Raw genomic sequence first — 20,095 nt, forward strand, 5'->3', positions numbered from 1 at the left:
CGTCTTCCCCAGGAATGCAATATGCTGGTTACGGAGGGAGTTGAGTGTTTTCTGCCAGGCACTGTGCTAGGCACCTGGGAAGCATTATCTTACTTGATCTGTAGAACAAACCTGAGCCATAGGGACATGTTTGGTGGGAGATGATACTGTAAACAAAATCAATCTATGTCACGGGCGGCTAACAGGTTTCATCTGATGCTCTAGGCCCCTCTGGAGCAGCATGCAGACGAGAATCCTGAAATTGCATTAAGGCCCAGCAGGGAGACAGTCTGGTCAGTTAGGGAAGCCCACAGTGGTTACAGGAAGGGAAATGGCGGGACCTATGCCATGTAGCTTCCACCTGGATCTAGAGCCTTCTGGAAAGTCTTCATGCCTTCAGCCTGTGTCACCTTTCAGCTAAGGAAGTCACAAGTCATAGAACCAAGCAACCAGAGGGGCTGGAGCTGGAGGACCACTTCAGCCTAAGAGATCCTTGACCCTGTGCTTCCACAGTAGGGCAGCCGTGCTTCGAAAGCTTTAATGACTAATTGGTTCTTCTCCCTCCCTCATGCCCACATCTTGCCAGTTTCATCTAAGCGGTTCTGGAATCAGTGGCCTCCTCACCCTGGTCGCTGCCCTTGCTGCACTCAAGGCCTCATCGTCTCCAGCCTGGATTGCTGGGACACCTCCCAGCTGCGCCCCATCCACAGGCACTTCTTTCTGCACAGGCTCTGCTAACACACAGATCCCGGCTCAACCTTCTTTACAGGCTCCCCGGGACCTACAGGATCAAGCCTGAACTCCTGCCCTCCACTACTTCTTCAGCATCATCCCGCACAACTGTCTCTCCTATCTGGGGCTCCTCTGGCCCCACACGGCCTGGAGCTCCTGCCAAACTGCCGGTCAGCACCTCCCGCAGTGACTGGCTTCCCTCTACCCAGAATGCCCTGCCCACCCCTCTTCTTCTGGCTTAGTTCGGATACCACCTCCTCCAGGAAGCCTTCCCTATGGCTCCCACCTGTCTGGCTGAACGCCTTGTGTGTTCTGCTACACCTGCAGCAACTACTTCCCGCTTTAAGTGTTCTGTGTGTGTTTCCCCCAGCAGACCGAGAGGCTCCTGGAGGGCAGGGGACAAATTGCACCACAGTTAAGGCTAGCGTGCTTCTTCCGCAGAGCCTGATCCGTGGGGGTGGGACAAGAACGATGCTAACAGGATTGTTTCCAGCTTTGCCTTCCTCTGTCTGCTCAAGGGTTTTGCCTCTTCTGCTGTTTCTTTCCCTTCTTGCCCTCAAGGAAGAGTTCTGCTTTGGCTTTCTGGGCTTTTGTGATGTAGAATCAAAAAGAGATGGGGATGGGAGGGGTTGTGGTCCACATGCCCCCTTTACAATATTTGAGAAACGCAAGTAAAGGCCTGACTTATTTTGCAATTGCTTTTTAGGTCCCAGACTGGGTTTCTTTGATTATGAATCCACCGAGACCCGATTTTATGGGCATCAGTTTTATAAGGATTTACGTATTTTTGGCTCATTCACTGACTGACTAAATGCCAACTTTGTGGGTCCCCAGACGAAGGGAGTGGGAGGTGGCAGGAGGTAGCAAGCAGCTCCCCACGTCTCCCTTGGGGCAGATGCAAAGGAATTGGGGAGGATTCTGCCCCCTCCCGCAGAAGGAGGAGGGGCTGTCCAGCAGCCTGTTAAGCAGTGGGAAATCCCTGAGGGGAACACGGTTACTGTTCTCCACATTGGTTTCCCCATCTCTTTGGCAGAGATGCTTACGGATAATTTATTCCTTTTTCCTGACTTGGAATGTTCCGTCTCCCCCATGTTTGATATGCAGGACCTTCAGAATTCTGGGGCAGGGTGGAGAATATGAGGCTGAGGCAGTGGGGGGTAGGGGACATGACATGGGGCTCCATGGTATGGAAATAATGCCTGGATTCTTTGGTGCTAATGAGCAGATGCCACAGGGCACAACATACCAAGAGCTTGAAAGGAGACGATGGGAAAGGACATCCCAGGACTCGCGTTATGGTGGCTACTCATTCACCCTATTTCTTCACTCCGCTCCCTGTTCTGTCATCTGCGGTACATGGTCACAGTGTTGAGCTAGGAGTGGGCTTAAGCTGCAAGAAGACTGCTATGCTATGTTGCGAGAGCATTTTTTGTTGGGAGGGGTATGTGTTGTCCAAGCACCAACCCTGCAGGTGGGGTTCGGGGGCCATATTGCCTAGTTCCCACTTGGTGCCTATGCTGTGCAAGGTTTAGAAATAATAAACCTCCCCAAGTGACAGTCAGTTGTCTTGTTTTTCGTCTCCTTTTATAGACAAGGGCCACAGCCATGGAAGAGGGGAACAGCCCCAGATGACAACTGAGCTCACAAAGACATCACAGAGCAGAGAAGCAGCCAGCCAACAACCCATCCCTTTTGGATACGTCTCCCTCGGCTCAAGCATCCTTGCTCACTGGGTCTGCGATTTCAAGCAGGGGGCCAAGCCTCAGCTTAGAGGTCTCTGTGGTGCAAACTCAATCCCATTTCTAGTCCACTCTAATAAACCCCACTCGAAAGGAATAAACCCAAGGAAGTCGGCAGTGTTGACACCTGGCCTCGGCACTTATGTCAGTGGGAAAGAAACGCACCAAGGAGACACTGCAGAGAACAACCCTGGACACAGCCCAATGCAAACGCTGTTTATCCAAAAACTCCTCCGGCAGCAAGGGAAGAAGTTTTTCTTCTTCCTCCCCCTCCAAATGTTGCTGTAAAACCCGAACCTTGGCTAATTTGCCATTCGATTGCCGCTGCCACCTTTTTCCCTGCACGGCAGCTGCAATCGTAAATCTTCCAGGTCTATTAACAAAGCTTTTAGGCTCATAAAGCTTTGGGCTCTTGCTCTTCCATCCTCAGCAAAACACTCCGTGTGTCGGAAGGCTGATTTTTTTCCTCTAATTCCCCAAAGGCTGAGTCTAGGATGGTTTGGTCAGTGACCAGCGCTTGTATTCTGCCCACGCCTGATTTTCAGATTGAAAATGGGAAAACACCAGGGAGAAGACTGTCCCGATAGCTTCCCCAAGAAGGAGGTGTCACTAAATGGATTCACCCGGGCTCTGCCAGGAGGCAGGGAGGAGGGGGGCCTCCCCCTCTGCAGTGGCTCGAGCCCCCGGACCACTTGCTTGGGGACCTGGCGTCCCTGAGATTTTCCCATCATGCTGCAGCAGGGCTGCCCCACTCTGCCCAGCTCTCATCCTCAGAAGTGGACAGCCCCAGCACCAGCCATGCCCGCTTCTCTGGGAAGAGGCCAGCTTTTTTTTTTTTCCCCCCCTGGCTCACTCTTGGATGGATTTGCAATTTGACGGTCACCATGGAAACTCAGAGTTTTGGTACATGAAGGTGGGGGGAAGTCTTGCCTTTTGGAAAGTCTTTCCTGACTGCCTCAAAGAACATGTGGCAGCCGCTGGCTTGTGGAGATACCTTGCCTGGGACGGTCCAGGGGACAGGCAGGATGCTGGCCGCTTGACCTCACAGCACTGCACTGGGATTTGGGGGACCTGCTTCCTGCCTCTGCTCTGCCACCATCTCTCTTTGTGACCCTGGGGACACCTCTCAGGGCTTCATCACACACAAAAAGAGGCCAACCTAGACAGCCACTCTGGGTCTGAATCCTAGGATTCAACTTGAGGTCAGGTTTGTTCCATCAGTGGAGAGACCCCAGTGCCCCGCTCTGGCTGAGAGGCGGGGAGATGTGACTTCTGGGCCACACAACATCTGCCTGCCTGGCACAAGGACAGCCAGCAGCCTGTAAGTTTGGGAGGCCCTTGTGAGCATGTGCTGCTCTGCTTGGAGGCTCCCAAAGCCCCAAGAAATTACGGGAATTAGAGAGGAAGAGAGATATTTTCAGCAAACATTCTGCCAAAGGCAAAGCAGATGGTGGAAAATTTTGCATACTAAAAGCAAAAAAAAAAATTTTTTTTAATGTAAAGGAAAGATAAGGCCCTGGGGAATGCAGAGACATCCCCAGTTAGCCTTACCCAGCCCACCAGGCAGGCACGGCTGCAGAGAAGAGTCACAGAGCTGTCCCCATGGGGACAGGTGAGGGCTGCCCCACCTGGGAGTAGGGCCAGGCTTGCAGCCTGAAATCCCACCAAGATGCCTCCCAAGTCTGGGGCTCTGTTTGGTGGCAGCAGGAGCGAGGTGCAGGGGTGGTGAAGAGGCTCTGAGTCACACAGTGTCCTGGCTCTGCCACTTCCCAGCTGTGGGACTTTGGGTCGGTTTCCTCACCTCTCTGTGCTCAGCAGGCCCACCTATGAAATGGGGCAATGATGGCTCCTTTCCTGGGTTGTTGTGAGTATTAATAGAGATAACACAGGCACTGTCTGGCACATGGTAGGTGCCTGATAAATGGGAGGGAGCTATTTTATTTGATGGGGGGGAGCATCCTGAACTCATGGCTCACACCATCTGGCACAGAGCTGGCCTCTGCACTCACCATGTTCGGTGCCCGGGCCAACCTCACAGGGGTGGACTCACCTTTTCCAGGGGAGCTTAGATTTCCAAGTTGTGTTTCGTAAGACACTGGAGGCACTAGGTGCCTTCAGAGGCTGTTTGGAGGCCGAGCTGGGATTTGAACCCAGGCCTAACTATTGTTGGAATCTCTGCTCTTTCCTCCTCACCCAGGATGCAGGGCACCCCATGGTCTGGCCTCACCCCAAGGGCTCTGGTCCCCTGCAGGCAGGTCAGTTCATCCTCTGTCTCCTCAACGTGCCTTTTCCCGCCAGAGGCAGGGGCTGCAATGTGTGTGAGAAAAACGTCTAGTGCACTCCCAACATCTAGGGTTGAATTCTAGCTCTGCTTTGGACACTCCTGGACAAATACCTTCATCTCTCTGAACCTCAACCTTCTCATCTGTAAAATGGAGACAATAACAACTACCAATAGAATAAGATCAAGAGATCAAGTAGGACAAAAAGCACTGCAAGTCTAAAAAGCTATACGAGCCTATACATATTTTTGAAAATTAGATTCCAATTCATCCTCCAGGAACCCATCCAAACCGTGCCTCTGTTAGAAAATTTCTCCAGCCCAAGGATGGAAGACAGGCCCTCCTTCACTCTCCCCACAACTGCTGGGGCAGCTCTTCTGGCCCGTCGCAGACAACCCCTGGCATTGCATTTCTTTTCCTACAAACACTTGCCTCGACTTCCCCAACTGTACCAGGAACCCCTTCAGGGCAGGGTCACGTCTTAACTGGTGTCTGGCTCCTTCCCTCAGCCCCCATCACTGGGCCTTGGGCCAAGCAGGCACTCAGCAAATACGGGTTGACTGCTTTCTGAAAAAGCCTCCCCAGGAGAGAACGCGGCACTGTGCAGAGAGAGCAGGACTGACGGTGATCAGCAAGGTGGTGGCGAGCCAGCTCGGGCTGGGCTTTCCACCAAGCAGGCGCCTCCTTGCAGCCTCTCCCAAAAGGACACTCAAGTGGGACGACAGAGCCAGGCGATGGTGGCCTCAGCCTGAGCTAGGCACAGACTAATGGGGGGAGGGGCTGTCGGAGGCCGGTTGCCATGGACACGGGATGAGTGGGCTCTGGGGAGAGGAGTGCGCTGTTCATGCAAAACCTGTTCTTCCAAACCCCAGGCCCGAGGACGGGCTCTTCCTTTGTTTTGGAAACTCCCTCCAGGGTCCCAGAGAGTCAGAGTCTGGACAATAAGAAAGGTAGTCCCAAGGCCAGGGGGCCTGTCCTCACGGGGATGGGCTGGGTGGAGCCAGAGAGGCTCAGAGCCTGCCTCCCTCCCTCCCTCCTGGACTCGGAGTCAGGAGATCCGGATGACCCTCCCTGTCAAGCTGCCTGATCACCCTGGGCCTCATTTCCTCATCTCTGAGGTGGGGATAGTCACAGGACCACCACAGAAGGAGGGGTGAGGGAGTGGGACCCGGGAGCTCTCCTTCCTTGGTCCCCCTTCCAGGCTGCCACCGGGGACCTCAGCAGGGACAGCACAGACCAGGCCAGGAATTGAGAGTTGGGGAGTGGAGGGTTTCCTGTGCTTGCTTATTCATTTGCCATTGATTTTAATTAACTCCCTCCTTGGGGCTTGCAGACAGACAGGAGGTACCAGATAATGAACACGAGTACTCAGATCAATAGTGATGTGGTAGCCAGCACTGAAATCCTGTGGTCCTGCCCTGGCTGGAGGAGCTCCAGATGGAATGGGAGATGGATGGATGGAAGATAAGAACAGCTCCTTCCAGAGAGAACATGATACTCTGTAGGGGAGGTGGAGAGTGTTCAGGGAAAGGAGAAGTCAGGAAGGACTTCCTGGAAGGGGTGGAATTTAAAGATGGGCATGATTTTGGCAGATAGAAATGCTGGGACTGGGGTGTGCCAGGCATCCCTGACAGAGAACAGGAAAAGCAAAGGCCAGGTGGTGGGCTTCTCCACGGCCAGGATAGGCTCAAAAGGAAGGCTCTAGACTCAGGCACCTAGGGGAAGAGGGGCTGGTCTGGCTTGGATGTGCTCTGCACTATTTCTCTCTGGCAGGTTATTGCTTCTGATTTGTGGCAGAGATGAAGCAAAGTGGGTGCACACCTCCTGACAGTCCCTCTCTGTCCTTCTTTAGGTCTCTGTGTGTCTCTGGGCCTTTGTCTTTGACTTCTTCTCTTTGTGCCTCTCTTGTTGATGGTTTTAAAAAAAGCTCTCTCTCTGCCTTTGCTTCTCTTGTCTTTCTTTCCCTCTCTTGTGTGTCTTTGTGTCCCTGTGTGTTTTGAGTCTTCTTGGGTTTGTCTCTTGGTCCCTATTTCTGTTTTGGTCGGTTTCTCTCACTCTCCAGTCTCTGCACATGTCTGTCCATCTGTCTCTGGGTCTCCATCTCTGTCTCTGTCTATCACGTCCCCTCAGAGTCTGGCCTCAGGGTGTATCCCTCAGGTTCCCTCACCGGGGCTGGAATCTCAGTCCCTGCTCAGGCCCATGGCATCTGATCTCAGAGCCTAGGTGGGGGGCTGGGCTGCCAGCTTTGCCCAGACTCCATGTGGACCCCAGGAGCAACTGAGGCAGGGGCGGCCCAGCCCCTCCTTCCTGTATGGAGATCACCGGACAGACAGCTTCTCCCAGCCTCTGCCGCCACTCCTGGACCAGCGAGCGGAAATCATCCTGGCCCCATCCGTGGGGCCGGCCTCCACCCCGTGATGGACAAGAGGCCTGGGGAGAGGACTGCTGAGCCGAGTGGAATCAGCACTGTTATCTCCGAGGGCTTTATTGGAATCAGATAGGGCAGGCGGGCCCAGATTTATTCACTTCACCGGGTCCCCAAAGGCCGAGAAATCTAGAGTGGGAGGAATTAAGCTGTAGGTCCACACGGTGAGGCAGGTGAGCGGCTGGAGAGGGGTGCGCCGTATTGCACTTGGCGAGAGCTCTGCGGTCATCTGCTCCGCTGAAGCCGGACTGCCTGGGGGTGGGGCCTGTTTCCCCAGTTCAGCTCAGATGGGGATTGCAGGGTTGGCGGGGGCAAGGAGTCCCAAGACCTCACCTTGCAGCTGGAGTCATCCAATCAGCTGAGGCTGTCATCAGGTTGGGACAAATTAGAAGCGATAGCCATGCCCCTGACCTCTGTGGTGCGGCTAATGAGGGCCTCCTGCTCTTGGAAAATCAACCCCCAGGCCAGCGAAGATGCCCAGGACAGGCAAGAGGGCTGCAGGGGGCAGGGGTGGGGCGCGGCAGTGGGCACAATGGTGGCTCCTGGAAGCTCAGGGCTTCTATTCTGGGGGTGGCCCCTCCATTCACACACGCCAGCACCAAGCTAGAGTTTGGCTTCACCAAGGGCTCCGAAGGTCAAGACAAATTAGTAACGTGTGGGCTTCTCTTTCAAAACACAGCCACGCAAGACATGGCCAGGCCTCTGTTTCCCTGAGACTTGGGAAAAGGGCAAAGTTTCCCGAACACCATGGGGATTTCTCGTTCTGCCCACGCCGAGATTACAATGTAAATTATCTGCCTTAGTTTCCTCTTCTGTAAAATGGGACGACAGTAGTACCCCCAGCACAGGTGTCGGGGGATTACACAAATGCACAGAGCCCGGCATGGGCTGCGGTCCACGGCAGCTGAGGCCTGAGACCTGCCTCTTTCACCGGCACAGACCAACAGGCAAGGGGCACCCAGGCCCTCAGCTGAGCCTGGAAGAACGGTGGCCGCACAGGAGACTGACTGTCAGTGTTTGCCCAAGCGGGGCTCACAGTGGGCTCGGGCAACTCAGCACCACCACCACCCCTCCCGCCCCCGGTGGGACGGATGGCGTTCCCATCCCTAAACGGCTAGTGGGAGCCACAGACAGGACTGTCCAGCCATGACTTGGTTTTGTTTATTTATTTTTTGGACCCAAACAGCAGACCTACACCATGAAGACCGGGGTCAATGGCTTTCAGGGTGCCGGGCTGGACACACAGCACCCTCCTCAGGTGGTTCAAAGGCAGCCTCTCCTCCCTCCTCTCTGAGCAGTCCTTTCTGGCTCACATCTCTGTGTGTGTATTTGGTGGTTTCCATTATATTTATACATTAAAAAAGCCCAGGTACTTCCAGCTGCCCAGGACTCCAGAACCCATGCAGGGTGTAAGATGAACTGAGACAGGGAAGGTGAGAATGAAGCATTAGAGGCAATCCTGGGGACAGGACCGTGAAAGGAAGATTCAGGAAGTTCATAAGCACTTAGCGACCGTTTACCACGAACACAGGGCATGGGGTGGGGGCGCGGGGGAGGGGATTTCACTGGCAGCACATACCTCTGTGTGTGTGTGTGTGTGTGTGTGTGTGTGTGTGTGTGTCTGTCTGTCTGTCTGTCTGTCTGATGGGGCCACTGCTGAAATGGGGCTGGTCTTTCCGGTAGACGCAGTCTGGGAGCTGCTTTACCACCTGTCAGAAATTCCTCTATAAAGTCTCTTCCCCTTGGATTTGGAACCAAGAGATACGAAAGCTGGAAGAGAACGGACTCTCTGTCCCAGTCTCCGACATCCCCATCCTCCTCATGGGGAAACCAAGGCCCAGAGAGCAAGAAGGACTTTAAAAAACTAAAGTTTTCCTGCCCGGGGATCCCCTATTAAAACACAGGAGCTCTGCAAGGCCTGACCTCTTAAGCCCTTATTGGCGAGGCCCTGGGGGCGGGTCACCCGTGGTGGGTCATCTCCACAGAAGGCGCAGAACCGCTGTGGGCGAGATTTGTGGGGTCAGGGTAGGAGAAAGGACGCCCAGATGTGCCACGGTCAGCCTCCTGTCTCCCACTGGTCAGGTGAAGGGTCAGTGAGTGAGGTGGGCTGGATATGAGAAGCCTTCACTTCCACAGAGACGTGCACCCACTGTTTTTGCCACAGGTGTCCCTGTTGGTCTAACTTCTAGTCTCTCTCTTTCACTGGGATGTGGAAACAAGAACTATTTCACTTTCTCCTTAATAACCCAGCAAGGGTGATGATCAAAGAGCGTGAGAGACAATAGGGAGGGGTGGGGACTGCAGCAAACCAGAGACTGCAAGGCCTGTGTGAAGGGGGAAGCTGCCACTTAGCCTGTCCAATTTTTCCAGAGAGGGGCAGTATTGCCAGACCTTCTGATTTTCAAAACAGAAGCCAGAACTCCATATTCTTTTTAATGAACATTCTCTACCTTTTAAAAAGTTGTCAATGAATTTAAAGCAGTGAGTCGGATTGAGTCACTGTGCCATCAGTTTGCAACCTGTAACACTGGCAAATGTCCAACCCACCCAGGACAGATGGCATCCCACCTCCAAACGATGAAGCCCTCCTGCTCTACTCTGCCTCCTTCTCCAAGCCTCGGCCAGCCTGCCCCCCACCTGCCCCCTACAACACATACTCCCAGCTGCTCTGGAGGCTGCAGGGAGTTCATGTACCACGTCCAGGCTGATGTGATAGAAACGGCAAGTCCTGAGTCTGCTGGGGAAACACTGGGGGTGAGTAGGGAGTGGGGGAGAGGGCAGCTGAGCGCCCCGAGGAGCTTCCAAAACACTCATTTCTCAGGAACAGAGAAAGAAGGAAGGTGGCATAGCAACAACTGGCTCTGGGCAGTGAGCAATCCTGTCTGAAAATAAAACATTTTACAATCCACAACCGTGGCTCATTAAGAATGAATGGATCTACTGGTATAAATAGCATGCTGAGTTAAGAAGTCAGGAAACAGCATATGCGTTTGATGGAAAAACGGCTGCCGCGAAACTGCTTATTAGCTCAGTCGGCTGCAGCTCTGTGCTGACGAGACAGAGGTCTCGGGTTCAAAGCCATGTGGCTTTCTCAATCTTGGGGCATAGACTGTGTCCCCATCCCCCCAGCCCTGGTCACAACATGGGGTCATAACTCTGGATACACAGTAACAAGCCCCATAGTAAGCTTCCCCCAGTTTCTGAGCCATAGTATCCCTACTATAATATCCAGCCTCTGCTTGAATGCTCCCAGTGACAGGGAGCTCACTGCCCTGTAGGATACAAAACACCCAATTCTGTGATTCAATGGCTATTGAGCAAGAGATACAAATTTCTCCCTGCTCTGTCCCAGCTCTGCTTTTGGGGAAAACAGCCTCAATTGGGCGTAACGGGCCACACCATCTATAACGTCTGACAGGTTACAGGCTTGATGCATAAAGGGCATCCTGAGCAGGAGGGAGCTGGGCCAATCACGTCCTCCCCAAGTGTGGACATGGGTCCTGAGAGTGGGGGCAGAGGCTGAGACTGAAGGGCATGCAGACGTGCAGCTGAGTACCAGCTGCTGCCCGGGCAGAGGCTGGGGAATGGAGCTGATCCGAGAGTTCCCTGAGAAGCAGAAGAAGATGCTGCCATATCTCCCCATCCCCACAGGCCTCGAAAGCCTACCTCTCCACCCCTGCTTCTGGGAGAACTTCCTCAGCAGCCTGGCAACCAAAAACCCTTGAACCCAGTCCGAAAGCGGAAAGCCAGTGTGTGTGGCGATTTGGGCAACAGCTTTACTCCGAGCTTCACTCAGAGGGGAGGAGAGTGGGCTGGGATTCAGAAGCCTGGATCCCAGGCCCTCTTAGCTTCAGCCTATGTGACCTTGGGCAGACATCCCCCTCCTCATCCATCACTTAGAGTCAATTTCACGTCCTTAGCTGCTCCATAGGCTGTTCTGAGCATCAGATGAGATAACGGCTGTGAGTCAAGGAGCTCTGGCTGAGGCCAATGCAGTACCAATGACTCGGCTTCTCCAGGGGGACAGGAGATGGCGGCGTAGGGGCGGGAAGGCTGGCTGAAGGTTCATTCAGGAAGGGCGGCCCCAGGAAAACATTTGCAGCTGAGCTGGACCAGACTGCTTAACCCAAACAACCCCGAAGCTTGCTTTTCCCGGACTGCAAACAGAGCCACAGTTCAGGATTTAAAAAAAAAATTTGTTTAAAACCTAGTGAACCAATAAAGTGATAATGAAACTCTGATTTTTCTTAAAACTACCCAGCTGGAAAAAATCCAAAACCTCGAAGTACTTTTCCAGAACAGACCTTGAAGTGACCAGTGTGTCATTCTGTTCAGTTCCACCCAGGAAGCCTGTGCTCTGCTCAGGGGCATGACAGAGGTGGGAGGAGGAAGGGGTCCTGCGGAGGGTCCTGGGGAGGGACTGCACCCGGGCCTCAGTGGGGAGGGGAAAGGGAGTTTGCCTCGTGGCTACTGGGCGCTAGGGCACCTGCCTGTGCTCAGCTGGGGCTTTTTGGGGTCTAGCGGGGCGGGCAGAATGGAAAGGCCTCCCCAGTCCGGCCAGTCCACAGGGCAGTGACGAAAGCTTTAGACGGCGATGGCCCCCCGGCCCCCAACCCCTGTCTGGCCCCAGGCTCCCTAAGAGAGGTGAATACAGCAAAGCCTCACAGATCCAGGAGTCGGTCTCCTAGGAACCTCGGCTCTCTGGCTCCCATCTGAGAAAAGGAAACACATCCTAAAATACCCCCGGAGCACTGTATGGACCTGAGACCTGGGGCTTCAGTGCTGCCCCCACCCCATCGCAGGTGTACAGCCACAGCTGGGAAAGGCGGGGCAGGCCAACCACAGAGCAGACCCAGGGCAGTACTGTCTCCCAGTCACAGCACTGGGGGCTGAAGAAAATAAGCGCCATCACGTTAAGTGTCCTCGGCCTTGGAGGCAGAGAAGCACAAAGTCCTATCTGAGAAAAACTGCCACACATAATGACTTCAGTCAGGTCAATTCAGCTCTCCATCAATAGGGCATCAGGGGGCTTCCCTGGAGGCGCGGTGGTTGGGAGTCCGCCTGCCGATGAGGGGGGCACGGGTTCGTGCCCCGGTCCGGGAAGATCCCACATGCTGCGGAGCGGCTGGGCCCATGAGCCATGGCCGCTGAGCCTGCATGTCCGGAGCCTGTGCTCCGCGGCGGGAGAGGCCACGGTGGTGAGAGGCCCGCGTACCGCAAAAAAAAAAAAAAAAAAAAAAAAATAGGGCATCAGGCTCCTCCAGCACAAGTACCAGGCTGCTTTTATTATAATGCAAAGCTGCAGAAGGGAAAAGCTTAATTTTCCAGCCTCCTCTTTAATCTTTCTTCTTTTCCTTATAGTGATGGCTGGAACTGTAGCAATCATCTTGTGACCATGAGGGAAAGAGCAAGAAATATCAAGACATCTGTCCTGACCTCACTGAGCTGCTGAACCAAAGCAGCAGTTGCCTCCTCTAAGCTTTCAAGTATATGAGAAGGGCTTCCCTGGTGGTGCAGTGGTTAAGAATCCGCCTGCCAACGCAGGGGACACGGGTTCGAGCCCTGGTCTAAGAAGATCCCACATGCTGCGGAGCAACTAAGCCCGTGCGCCACAACTACTGAGCCTGCGCTCTAGAGCCCACGAGCCACAACTACTGAAGCCCGTGTGCCTAGAGCCCGTGCTCCACAATGAGGGAAGCCACCGCGATGAGAAGCCCGCGCACAGCAACGAAGAGTAGTCCCCGCTGACTGCAACTAGAGAAAGCCCCCGTGCAAAAACAAAGACCCAACGCGGCCAAAAAAAAAAAAAAAAAAAAAAAAGAAAAGAAAAGTATATGAGAAAAAAAGTGTAATCTCTTATTACCCAAATATGCCAGATTAATATCCCTACACCCAGCAAATATCTTTCCACACACTGCCCGAGGGTGAGAATCCAGCTGAGAGGAAAGATGCCGGCAGAAGGGGTGGGTCCAACTCGAAAGAGATTAAGACCTAAGAGCCCACAGTACTGGTTCCACTATTTACACCTTATATTTCACAGGGGAACAAAGAGGCCTGGGAGTACACAAAAACTGACTATATTTATTGCTGCCATAAACTTGGAGGGACGACCTGCCAAGGGAAAGTAGCGTGGAGCACGCACTCCAGTTGGATTGATTGGGAGGGAGGGTGGAGCCCTTTCCCCAGAGGCAGCCAGGTCAGACCCAGGGTCAGTCACAGGAGGAACTCAGGTCACACTATTTCCCTACCCCATCCTGGAGAAAGAATGAATGTCCTGCTATGAGCAAGCTTGTAGGGGGCTCACCAAGGGGTCTGCACGCAAATCCTGGACCAAAATCAACACCCAGTGTCCACAGGAGGGAGAGCATAGCCAACTCAGGTAGTCAGCCTACCTGTCCTGTAGGCGCCAGAGTATCTCTGAGTTTGACACAGAGGAAAGAAACACTTTTAATCTTTCTCTAATACATTCATTGTGTTATTTCTAACATTTAGATCTTTAATCTGTCTGCAATGTGTTTCTGGATACAGATGGAATGGGATGGAAATCTAATTATGTTAGCCCTGGTTGATAAATAAACCAGTTATTTTCCCATTGAACTGAAAAGCTACCTATGTTTAGTTTCCATACATCCTTAGGTCTATTATTTTTCTATTCTGTTCCACTTATCTATATAAATATTCTATTTATTCTGGTGACAATACTACACTGTTTCTCTTGACTATAGTAACTTAAAAAAAAATTGAAGTACAGTCGATTTACAATGTTTCAGGTGTACAGCAAAGTGATTCAGTTATATATATATATACACACACACACACACACACACACACACACACTCTTTTTCAGATTCTTTTCCATTATAGGTTATTACAAGATATCGAATATAGTTCCCTATGCTATACAGTAGGTCCTTGTTTATCTATTTTACATACAGTAGTGTGTATTTGTTAAACCCAAATCCACAATTTATCCCTCCCCTCCTTTTCCCCTTTGGTAACTATAAGTTTGTTTTCTATGTCTGTGAGTCTATTTCTGTTTCGTAAATAAGTTCATTTGTATCATTTTTTAAGATTCCACATATAAGTGATATCATATGATATTTATCTTTGTCTGACTTACTTCACTTAGTATGATAACCTCTAAGTCCATCCATGTTGCTGCAAATGGCATTATTTCATTCTTTTTTATGGCTGAGTAATATTCCATTGTGTGTCCTTTGATAAGATTCTATAATTTTCTCCATGTTTGACCTGTAATTCTTTTTTAAAAAAAATTTGTTTCTGGGCATTTTACAATTTTTGTTACAATTATGAATGGATTTTTCCAGTTCTAATGAGTCAGTATAGAGTAAAACTGTTGATTTTTTGGTGTAAACTATTGATTTACTTTGTGTCCTGTCACTTCCCAAATTCTCTTATTAATCCTGGTGGGTTGTTTTAGTAGACCCTCTTGGGTTTTCTTGGTATACAATTACATCACCTGCAAATAAGAGAATTTTTTCTTTTCCAATACTGACAGATTATTTTATTTTCTTGCCTTGTTACATTAGTTAAATGCTACAGAATACTGTTGAATGATGGTGATGGAGGTATTCTTGACTTGTATTTTGATAGAACATGGCTTCAGTGCTTTATCAGTTAATATGATATTTGGTGTTACATTTCTGCTTTTGGGGTAATTTTATCATATTTAAGTATTTCCTTTTATTCTCATACTACTTAAACTTTTTATTTAACAGATTTTTTTTAACCTTGTAGAAGAAGACATTTCAAAGCAAGATAGGAAACCTATGAGCCACAAAGCAAAAGAAAGACACACCTGACTTCACAAAAATGAAAAGAAATTGTTTTTAACTGGTGAAATACTATAAGTAAACACTAAAGTCAAACAAAATATAAAGTCAAGGAGAAAAAGGTTTGCAATCCATTTAATACCCCTAAGGAGCATCTACAAATCAGTAAGAGAAAATAAACAATATAATAAAAAATGAGCAATGAATTTAAACAGGCAAGTTTTAAAAGAGGAAGCTTAAATAATCAATAAATAATAAGACATGAAGAGACGTTCAAATGTACAAATTAGAAAAATGAGATATCATTTTTCTTCTAGCCTACTGGCCAAAATGATAAACACCAAAAATATTCATGGCAGGCAAGGATGCAGGTATAGATGAGTCTAAAAAACTATAACATTTTCAGAATATAGTTTGGTAATGTCTATTGAAATTTAAAACACACAACCTGTTTTTGGAAACCTGCCCTATGGAAATAGAAGCATCATATACATATAAGGATGTTTCAGTACTGCCTGCAGTGGCAAAAAGCCAGAAATCATTTGAATGTCCATCAATAGGTGAATAATTAAATCACAATATATGATATGATGGGATTTTACTCAGCCATTAAAAAGAATAAAGTAAAATCTATATATCTATTGACCTGGAGAGATGCCCATGATATTCTTTTAGGTGAAAAAAGCAACATGCAGAGTTATGGGTAAGAGGCTATTTTTGTTGTTAAAATAAAAACAAAAGAAAACATAACCCTGTATCAAGTATATGTTGGTAGGAATAGGGAGAAAGGGGTTTGGAGATGATGGCAGGAGAGATTTTAATTCTTCATAGACTTTTGAATTGTTTAACTTGTTAAAAATTTATCAGGTATGCTCATGTAATTAAAAATTAACCAAGACAATTTAAAGGAGGAAGAAAAGGGACCTGCCTCAAAAACATCAATACATTTCACTTGATTGCTCTGCGGCCTGCAAAGTTCTTGGCTTCTATCTATTGATTCCCCTTCCTCTTCCAAGTGAAGTGAGCTGGGATTGCGGGGGCGGAGAAGCTGGGAGACACAGGTGTACCTGCCCAAGAGGGAGGGAGGGAGAGAAGGAGGTGGTGGGGGGAGAGAGAGAGAGTGAAGGAAAGAGGAGAGAGTGTGGCAGGGGCCAGTGACGGGGGTGGGGTGGTCAGAGAGAGGGAGCTGGTGTCAGGATCAGCTTCCACATCAGGGAGCAGGGACTGCGGGGCTAGCCCTGGAGACAGGGACGCGGGAGGAGAGCTGCCTCAGGAGAGCAAGGTGGTTTTCACAGCCTCCTGGGCTGTCCACCAGACCCCTGACCCAGGGGAGCCTGAGGTCCTAATGAAAATCCCTCCATAGGCCTTTCAAACATCCTGGAGCAGCTGGGTAGTTCATTCCTTCATTCTTCCACTCAATCACCTAATAAGCATCTACCCTGTGCCTCTCCCATGCTACGTGCTTAGGAATAGGCCTGTTCAGGACAGACACGGCCCTGCCTGCAGACAGCTTCCAGCATGGTTGGGGGAGCCCACACCCCAGTGCTGGTCACTCTGTTTCTGTCTGGCCCAAGCTCAGTTGGGGCTGAATGGGGTGCTACGAGGGCCAGGCTTAGCAGACAGGCTCTGATCTGGACCACAGACCGCAGCTCTGACCCCAGCCTGCTGCCTGGCACCCGGCACCACTGATGATGGGGCTGCCGATGGCGAGGGGAAGCCACTTTTCCAGCGGCCTCGTGCTCTGGGGGCCTGGGGGGCTTCCAACCCAGTCTGCAGAGGGAGACCGAGTTCACGCCAGGGTCGGGGGGACCTCCACGTTGCCTGGCCCGGCCTCACTGCAAAGTCAGTTAATAACGGTGCCAACTCCAAGCGTGTGGGCCGCTGGCCTCCTTGCCCACATAATTAGAAGGGCCTCTGTGTGTCTGCGTGGCTGAGGAGGAGACGAGAGAAGGTCCTGCCCTTCCCTAGGGGTGTGTGCGCGTGTGTGTGAGCACGCACGCGTGCTCACGTGTGCTGCACTGGTGCTGGAGCAGACAGGGCACTGAGGCCCCTCGGGGTGAGGGCTCAAGGTCTCTCCTCCTCAATCTATGGGAAACAACATTCTAGACCCGCCAGTGTCCCCCAGCTTCAGCCTCCACAGCCGTATCTCTTCCCTCGGTCTGAGGGACACAGATGTACCCCGACCGGGCCGGGGCAGGAGAAAGCCCCAGCGCTGAGGGTGGAAAAGGGACTCCCCTCCGGCCGCCCGCTGCCCCCTGACTACCCAGGCTGCACCTGCCCTTGCCGTGGTCCCCACCGAGGCTGCTCTGTGGCAGTGATGGCAGGGAAGGTGAACTCATGGGAATTAGAAGGGCAAACAGAGCCCAGGAGAATTAGGCAGGAAGGCTGGCTGCAAAAACCCGAGTGATGCCGAGAAAAAATATCTGAAGAACAGTCACCAAGCTGTTAATGCTAGTTATGTCTGGAAGGGCTGACCTACAGGGGATTTTTACCTCTAAATTATATCATTTGACAACTTTCAAAACTGTATTAATAAACATGCCTTACTTTTGTAACAAGAAAACCAAAGTCCAAATGACATGAAGATAAATGCCAGGTCATAATCCAAACATGCAGATGTTCGAGAGCCCCTCAGAAGCAGCTGCCATGTCTACTCTCTTGGGTCCATCGTCCCCAGTAAAAGGATAAGCCCTCATCCCTCTGGCTGCCGTGTCTCATGTAGGACCCTCACACCCTGAGTCTTGGGCTGAAACTCCGACACTTCAGGGCAGAAGAAGCCAAAGCCCCAAGGGCAGGACCCCACCTTTTGGTTCCAGCTCTGCCACACCGAACTGAGAAAATCCCTCCTCTTCTCTGGGCCTCAGGCTACTCATCTATAAAATGGGGCTACAGAATACCTGTTCTGTCCACCTCCAGAGTCTGTTGTGAGACCAGGAGCTTTGAAAATAAAATCACAAGCACTAAAGCATCATGCAAGCAGTGGAGAGCCGTCCACCACCCCAAGCACTGTTATCATGACCCATGGGGCGCGTTCCCCTTCTGATGGTGGCCACTTAGGACACACCCACATCAGTGCAGTCACCACAAACACCAAGGGGCCCTGGGCACACCATCACTTTGCTTGTTAAGACCAGGGAAGCCAGGAGTCCCCCTTCCTGAGACATAGACAAGCACTGAGAAGAGGTGGTACAGACCTGCCTTAGAAAGATGCATTTTCATACTTTGCAAAAAACCTCAACTGACATCACATTTCTGCACAGATCCATAGTGCTGTCCATGGCATTCCCGCCCCCAAATTAGTGCTTGCTGGTGAAACGGCCCCCAGGGGACCCTCCTGATGCAAGCAAGCACCCTGCTGAGGACCAGCCACCCACGTGGTGCAGGCGGGGAGCCAAGGGCACAGAGAGGGACAAAGACCAGGGTGAGCCACATGGAGGGTTGGTGGGTCCCGGCCTGGTGCATGTGGCACTGCTTGGTTGGCTGATGGCTCAGATGTTGGTTGCCATCCTGGAGAGGGGGCAGGGGGGACTCACCTCTCTCTCGGGCCCACGTGTAGACGCGGCTGCTCTCAGTACTTCTGGGCTCTTGCTCTGCTGGCTCCATGGGCGACGGTCGGAAGTGGGGGTGATCGGCCTGGCCAGGGGTCTTCGGGGGCAGGATGTACTTGGGGATCCCTTTGTAGAACCAGGCCCCCGACCTCTTCCAGACCTGGAAGGGGAGACATCTGCTCAGAGCACGGGATGCAGAGCAGTCGTCCCTGTACCCTGCTCCCAGCCGGCCCCGCCTCCCAGAAGGCACTCAAGAAGCCACTGCATTCCTCCGGCCTGCCCCTTCCCCTTGAGACTCTGGGCAGAGCGACAAGAGGTCAGAGGAAGAGCTGGGCTGGCCACGGCCTGGCATTGACCATGGTCTTGGAGAGCTTCTCAGGATGTGATCATCTCTGTGGGGGGCACAGACGGGCCCGGAGCTTAGAGAGAGCCACAGATTAGAATTCAGAGCAGTGAGTGCAATAGGGTTTCTGAACCCTTAACGCCTCCTTCAGAAATTGTCAAGTGCTCTTTAATCTCTTTCCTGATGAAGGAAATGTGTTCAGGGTATTTATAAGAAGAGTGGGAGCGTGTGAAGGAAGGAGGTGACCTTTTCTGAGAAGAGGAAGCCTTGGCGGCTCAGAGCAGATGTGTGGGTTTGAATCCTGGATCTGTCATCCTGCAGCCGGGAGATCTGGACGCATCAACCTTCGTGACCCTCAGTTTTATCATCGGTAGGTGGAAGGCAGGAACGGTGCCGGCTCCCAGGGAGGCCATGAGGGTCAGGCTTGCAAGTGAATGTAAATTCCCATAGCCTGGTGCCAGGCACAGAGCAGCCACTCGACAGACGTGGTGCCCGCTACCGTCACTGTCACCCTCCTCCTGTCGTCTGACAAACGTGCACAGCTTTACAACCAGGGAACCAAGTTCCCTACTCAAAAGGGACAATTTAATATCAAAAGGCCAATCATCAAAAAATCTACAAACAATAAATGCTGGAGAGGGTGTGAAGAAAAGGGAACCCTCTTGCACTGTTGGTGGGAATGTAAACTGATACAGCCACTATGGAGAACAGTATGGAGGCTCCTTAAAAAACTAAAAATAGAATTACCATACGACCCAGCAATCCCACTACTGGGCATATACCCTGAGAAAACCATAATTCAAAAAGAGTCATGTACCACAACGTTCATTGCAGCTCTATTTACAATAGCCAGGACATAGAAGCAAGCTAAGTGTCCATCGACAGACGAATGCATAAAGAAGATGTGGCACATATATACAATGGACTATTACTCAGCCATAAAAAGAAACGAAACTGAGTCATTTATAGTGAGGTAGATGGACCTAGAGTCTGCCATACAGAGTGAAGTAAGTCAGAAAGAGAAAAACAAATACCGTATGCCAACGCATATATATATGGAATCTAAAAAAAAAAAAAAAAAAGGGTCTGAAGAACCTAGGGGCAGGACAGGAATAAAGATGCAAACGTAGAGAATGGACTTGAGGACACGGGCAGGGGGAAGGGTAAGCTGGGACGAAGTGAGAGAGTGGCATGGACATATATACACTACCAAATGTAAAATAGATAGCTAGTGGGAAGCAGCCACATAGCACA

At 51.2% G+C, this 20,095-nt stretch overlaps 1 protein-coding gene across 3 annotated transcripts in view; it reads right to left on the bottom strand.

Moving 5' to 3' along the window:
• The window catches only part of RPH3AL (rabphilin 3A like (without C2 domains)), a 117,029-nt gene that overhangs the window by 7,991 nt on the left and 88,943 nt on the right, over positions 1–20,095 (bottom strand). For all 3 annotated transcript variants that reach the window (XM_024127609.3, XM_007123552.4, XM_028499023.2), the window contains one exon: positions 18,484–18,658. In XM_024127609.3, coding sequence (XP_023983377.1) covers positions 18,484–18,658 — 175 coding nt within the window. The remainder of the gene's footprint in view (positions 1–18,483; positions 18,659–20,095) is intronic.

Source organism: Physeter macrocephalus, chromosome 14 (genome assembly GCF_002837175.3).
Source record: "Physeter macrocephalus isolate SW-GA chromosome 14, ASM283717v5, whole genome shotgun sequence".
Taxonomy (NCBI): Eukaryota; Metazoa; Chordata; class Mammalia; order Artiodactyla; family Physeteridae; genus Physeter; species Physeter macrocephalus.